This window comes from Alosa pseudoharengus, unplaced genomic scaffold (assembly GCF_046254945.1).
Source record: "Alosa pseudoharengus isolate Yale_2024_CS ecotype anadromous, Long Island Sound unplaced genomic scaffold, YU_APseudo_1.1 YU_APseudo_1.1_scf_21, whole genome shotgun sequence".
Taxonomy (NCBI): domain Eukaryota; kingdom Metazoa; phylum Chordata; class Actinopteri; order Clupeiformes; family Clupeidae; genus Alosa; species Alosa pseudoharengus.
The window spans coordinates 24,186,617-24,192,737 of NW_027468674.1; the positions used below are offsets into that span (position 1 = coordinate 24,186,617).

General features: G+C 46.8%; 1 protein-coding gene across 1 annotated transcript in view; it reads left to right on the forward strand.

The window, feature by feature from the left end:
* The first annotated feature begins 3,004 nt into the window (after nucleotides 1-3,004).
* Nucleotides 3,005-6,121, forward strand: part of cpn1 (carboxypeptidase N, polypeptide 1) — a 14,497-nt gene continuing 11,380 nt past the window's right edge. The window contains exon 1 of the mRNA XM_076298240.1: nucleotides 3,005-3,482. Coding sequence (XP_076154355.1) covers nucleotides 3,242-3,482 — 241 coding nt within the window. The 5' untranslated portion in view covers nucleotides 3,005-3,241. The remainder of the gene's footprint in view (nucleotides 3,483-6,121) is intronic.

Here is a 6,121-nt window from a genome sequence, read left to right on the forward strand (position 1 = left end):
CATCTACAAATACCCCCCCCCACACACACACACACACACACAAGCACACACACGCACCTAGATGCATGGACAGTTCTACACAGCACATGAGCTAGAAAATAACGGAATCTTCGTAGGCTAAATTATAATGGTGTCTTTGAAAAGTGTCGCCTTGATGCGAAACAGTCACAAATGTGGAAACGTGGCCTGCAAATGTGGAAATGGAGAGAAGACGATGAACACCTGAACATTTCCTCGAGGGATGGTGGACAGGGCTACTAATGGTCACAGGTCACAGAAGACTAGATTGATAGGACTACGGTTGTGAATATCGTCGATAACACCAGAATGCGCACTGAAGCAGAGAATAAGTTTGTAGCGTTAGCAAAAGACTCCATGTTCATCGATCGCACATGGTATTCGTGATGCTTGAGGTTTTGTCGCCATCTAGTGTCTATGGTTTTAAGTATATAAAAGGAATGGCAACCTATCACGGTGCTGCTGCCAAACCAGGCAATGTTTCCATTTCGTTGCGTAACCTTAACAGAGAATTCCTCCTCCCTCCGCATTTCCAAAATCAGATGTATCCCAGTTGCAATCTGCTTGTATGGTACGTTGCAGACCTTTGCAGACAGAAATGCAATATAACTGTACAAGGCCTACAGGGCCTACAATGCAGGTACATGCAAAAAAAAAGAAAAATGGATTTCTGCAGTGAAATGTAGTAAAATGTAGTTGCAATGTATTTTTTCATGTTCAAAATACTGCATTCCTGCAGATGAACTGCAGGGAATTCCTCAAAAATGCAGTTTTGACACTTCATTTTTTTTGTTAGAGAAATGACCCATAAATATGAAGTTGTAATTGTATCTTAACATGCATCTTTTTACAATGCAAATTGTTCCCTGTAGGTAAATTCTTATTAGGGTTATAACTTGAATGGGGAATTTCATGTCATTTTCAGTTGCAGTCTAAGGTCAATGTATCTGCCTAGGAATGTTACATTTGTGAATATATCATCTAATATTATAGTGAGAGGAAAATGTTTCCTTATATATCTGTTACTTTCAATCAAGCCAGTCTTTTTTTCTCTCAGTTAATTTCTTAACTCCCCAGGCCCAATAGAAGCAATTAGTCTCACCAGTATGCGTCTTCACACACTTCTCACTAGAGGGGGCACTAACACAGAGTATGTATCCTACTCACCAAGTCTGATGCAAATCACTGAATCTGTTTGCCTACAACAATAGTCAGTGTGCCTTCTCCAGGTTTTTAAAGTGAAGGTGAATTGAATGATAACATGCACACACTCTCTCTCTCACACACACACACACACACGCACACACACACACACACACACACACACACACACACACCACACACACACACACACACACACACACACACACACACACACTCACGCACACACACACCACACACACACACGCACGCACGCACGCACACACACACACACACACACACACGCCTTCTTACTTGTCCAACATCTGCTACCGTATGGTAACATATATGACCTGTCACGTTATGCCATGCACCATTCCTGAAATCTCAGTTTGTCTGAACAAAGAGTATGGTGCTTTCAACAAAGTCAAAAAGAAAATAGATAAGAGGACCCACTCTCTGAACTGACAAAGTGTACTCACCCTTGTGTGTGTTTTTGTGTGTATGTCTGTATGAGTGTGTGTGTGTGTGTGTGTGTGTGTGTGTGAGAGAGAGAGAGTGTGTGTGTGTGTACGTGTATGTGTGTGTGTGTGTGTGTGTGTGTGTGTGTGTGAGTGTGTGTGTGTGTGTTTGTTTGTAACGCAGGGGGTGGGGGGTGATGAACGGTCCCAGGTGGTCTCCGAGTCCCCCACTGCGAGACCCACCTGCCCCCTCCTCTTTACAGCCCCCCATTACAGAATGAGTTTTGAGTGACAACAGCAGCTCCTGGTAGAGGTAAGGTGAGTGAGTGTGTGTGTGAGTGTGTGTGTGTGTGTGTGTGTGTGTGTGTGTGATGGGGGTGCAACTTGCCAGGAACCATGGCTCATCTCCCCTCCCTCCCCTCACTCTCTCCCCTTTTCTCTCTTTCTTAGAAACCTTTGGTCACTGCAGGCTGACATCACAGAGGGCTGTGGAGTAACTCTAATCTCTGGGGTTCAACTTGTGTTTACACCAAAGATAACACAACCCTGTGTGTGTGTGTGTGTGTGTGTGTGTGTGTGTGTGAGAGAGAGAGAGAGAGAGAAGCAGCAATCCAGATGTAACATTCAAATAAAAACCTCCTCCTTAGATGATGAAATCCTAGCTAAAACCTTTCAAATACTATATCTCAATCCCTTGTTAAGCCAAGTAATATTCATATTCATGAAATTCATTTCACTTAAACAGCTGCCAGGAAATTAGGGGCTGGGGTGTGGGGGGAGAAAAGGGAAAGTGCAGCTGAAAGAGAAAGGGATGGCTGGGGGGGGGGGGGGGGGGCTAAGACAAAAATACACTCCGGCAGACAAAGTCCTGTTATTAGAATGTAACGTTAGGACACATTTGTCCTGCCAGTAAAGTAATAGCACGTCCAGGGAAAGTGTGTGTGTGAGAGAGAGTGAGTGGGACAGAAAGAGAAAAAGTAGATGGGTGTGTGTGTTTGTGAGTGAGTGGGACAGAAAGAGAAAAAGTAGATGTGTGTGTGTGTGAGAGAGAGAGAGAGTGTGTGAGAGAGTGAGTGGGACCAAAAGAGAAAGAGTAGGTGTGTGTGTGTGTGTGTGTGTGTGTGTGTGTGTGTGTGTGTGTGTGTGTGTGTGTGAGACCGATAAAGAAACAAAGAGTGTGGAGTGACAGAGGGAAATTAAAGAGAAAGAGGGGGCTGTCCTTACTCGCTCTCCTGTGTGTGTGTGTGTGTGTGTGTGTGTGTGTGTGTGCAAGTGTGAGGAGGTCCAGAGGGAGGAGACAGGTCTGCAGAAGGGTAGGCAGGAGGCAGAGAGCGCGAGTGTGTGTGTGTGTGTGTGTGCGCGCGTGTGTGTGAGACAGGAGAGGGAGGGTGGGAGAGAGAAACAAATAGAGAGCGCGAGTGATTGAGCCGAGGCAGTCATAGAGCAACACAGGGAGGGAAAGAGAGAGAGAGAGAGAGAGCGAGCGGCGAGAAAGAGAGAGGGTGAGGAGAGAGGAGAAAGTGAACGAGTGAATGAGAGAGTGAGGGAAAGAGAAGAGACACGCGTGAGGCCGAGTGACTTTTTTTTGCGGTCGAGTCTTGCCGGAGCAATCGAGGAACACCATGCAGCCTTTGACCTGGATCCTGGTGCTGTTGCTAACGGCACTTCTGTGCGGACCAGGGAGCCTGGCGTCGCGGACGGCCGACTTCCAGCACCACCGCTACGAGGAGCTGGTGCGGGCGCTCTTCGCCGTGCAGAGCGAGTGCCCTTACGTCACGCGTATCTACAGCATCGGGCGCAGCGTGGAAGGACGCCACCTTTACGTGCTGGAGTTCAGCGACAACCCGGGCATCCATGAAGCACGTAAGTCCTGTCCACCGACGCCAGGTCCCTCCTGGACCTCCGCCACAGTGGCTCATTCCACTTCTGCGAGGGTTGACTTATGGGGGATAAGCAATTTATATTCAAAGCCATTGCAGCCAAGCAGAAAAGTATCTGTTCTGAAGTAATGAATTATAGTATACAGTTTTGAAATGATACTTTCATGTATGTAAATTATATTTTTCCATATTTGTTATCACTGCCCAAATGCTCTGTTGCAGCTATAGTACCTCTGTAGACTTAGTAGTATCATACAATTTTACTACTTGCATACACTGAAACGTGTAGCTTCACGTTCCAGTCATGACAGCCTGTAGACTATTACACACACATTTAATCCATGTACTGTAATTTATTCTGCTGTTGGTATAAGTAAGGCTTAAAGACAAACTAGGTGACGAGGTGACGAAAGAAATTATGTCTTTACTTTGTTCTGACTTGACTGATGAATGCAAATGTTGTGACACCCTGAAGGAATGAGGAATGTGGAGTACAGCAAAGCATTTACTCATTTTACACATGTATTGTATGTTATTACACACGGTGTTTGTCGGTGTGGGTGCAGAATGGTAGGCTGTGTGCTCCTGTGTGAGTGTGCACGTTTGAAGACTATCCTCCAATCTATTCCTGTTCGTCACACTACGGCAGACATTATTGTGTGTGTGTGTGTGTGTGTGTGTGTGTGTGTGTATTAGGGAATACTGTTGCCCAAGCTCAACATTGCGTGGGATGGCGGTAAGGTATTTCTCTGAGGATGCCTGTCTGTCTTTTTTCTGGGAACTGGGAGTAGTTGGCTGGCTAATCTCTGTGATGGGTTAAACTGTAGGGGTTTGGCAAGTGATGTGAGGCGCTCTTTCTCGCGGTTGGGCCCCGGCAAGCTTGCGAGTCTGTTGTGTGTCAGTGTGATTTATCGGGCATTTATTCGTGCTCCTGCATTCGCTTACATAAAGGTGATTCATGCAGGGGAATGAGGATGAGGGTTTCCAATGCTGCAGAGCAGACTAGGAATATAAACACCTCTCCAAAATCTGTTTCTCTTAAGGCAGGGGGCAGTGGGAAAGTGAGGAAGAAAAGTGTGGTCGAAAGAGAGACAGCGAGAGAGATGGGGGGGGGAGAGTGTGAAAGAGAATAAGAGAAGGAAAAAAATGAAGAGTGAGAGGAAGACAAGCGGCGATTAGAGAAAGATAGAGAGTGCCAGAGAGAAAGTGAGAGAAAGCAAGCACTGGAGAGAGAAATAGCTGTTGAATCCCTGCACTGATTATTTCTCACCCATCCGCCTAAGCTTCTCACCTCTGCCTGACATTTGCGCATCAGTGTGAGGTGATAATCGCCTCTGCTGGACCTCCACCAGCGCGCTCCGCCTCCCACTCCTCCACCGCCTCCCACTCCTCCACCGCCTCCCACTCCTCCACCGCCTCGGGCCCCCGGCGCCTCTGATCCGCGCTGCTCGGCTCGGAGGTGCCGTCTGCCGCGGCAGTGGTTGCGTTTTGCGTGCGCCAGAAGCCAAGGCAAATAAGCGCAGGGTTTGCTCCTCTGTTGCGGCGTGCCCACGAAAACACACTGAATCATGTCTGTGTCGGGGCGGAGCACAGCAGAGTAGAGTCGGTCGGGGTCTGTTAAAGCCCCTCTGATTTATGTGCAACTCTGTGCATGTCAGCTCGCACTTCAGTGGGACAACCTCTGCTCAATCTCTCCTGCTTAACCCTTAAACACACACACACACACACACACACACACAAACTGCAAAAACAAACAGCTGAAAAAGCAGTGTTTTGGCAGTGTTTTCAAAATCGCAGTACATTTGTCTCCAAGACATCAAAGCAGTGGGACTTCTATGTACATACAGATGTAGTTCTACTCCGAACCAAATGCTCAATTGATGTTCTTGTTTTAAGTGAGGACCTGAAACTTGGTCCCCAGAAAGCATCCTGTCCCAATATTGCTCTTATATCAATACACAGTGTATTGTGTATTGTAAATCTATTTCCCTTTTGTAAACGCAATCGAGTTTATCAGTTGAGATAAATGGGTATGTTGATCACTAGATCAGGATCAAGAAGGACACTTTATTTATGTTGTGGTGTGTGTGTGTGTGTGTGTGTGGGTCCTGTGAGAGCTCAGTCTTATGGGGACAAAAGAGAGGCATCTTATCTCAAGGCCTCTGAGTGGCTTTCAGCCTCGGTAGTGAGAAGTGAGAGATGAGTTCCTGTGCGAGCGGACTGTTAGGGGGCAGAAGTCAAGAGCTAGACCCTGTGGCTGGATCAGACTGGTACATTTCTGCTGATGTCGAGTCATTTCCTTCAGAAGAATGAGAGGATGTAAGCATGTTGCATGATAGGCAAGAGTCAGAGAGATAAAGAGTAGGAGAGAGAGAGAGAGAGAGAGAGAGAGAGAGAGAGACAAAACAGGAACTTTCTCTCCAGGGACTTTGACAGCATTGAACCCATCACTTTTCATCCAGGCAGTGGTGTTACATGTGCGTGCATGCGTGCGTGCATGTGTGTGTGTGTGTGTTCATGCTTGTTTAAGCATGTGGGTGGATGAGTGCATGTGCACTTGTGTGTTTTAACTGTGGTGTATATGTATGCTTGTATGTGCATTCCCTGCAGTGTGTGTGTGTA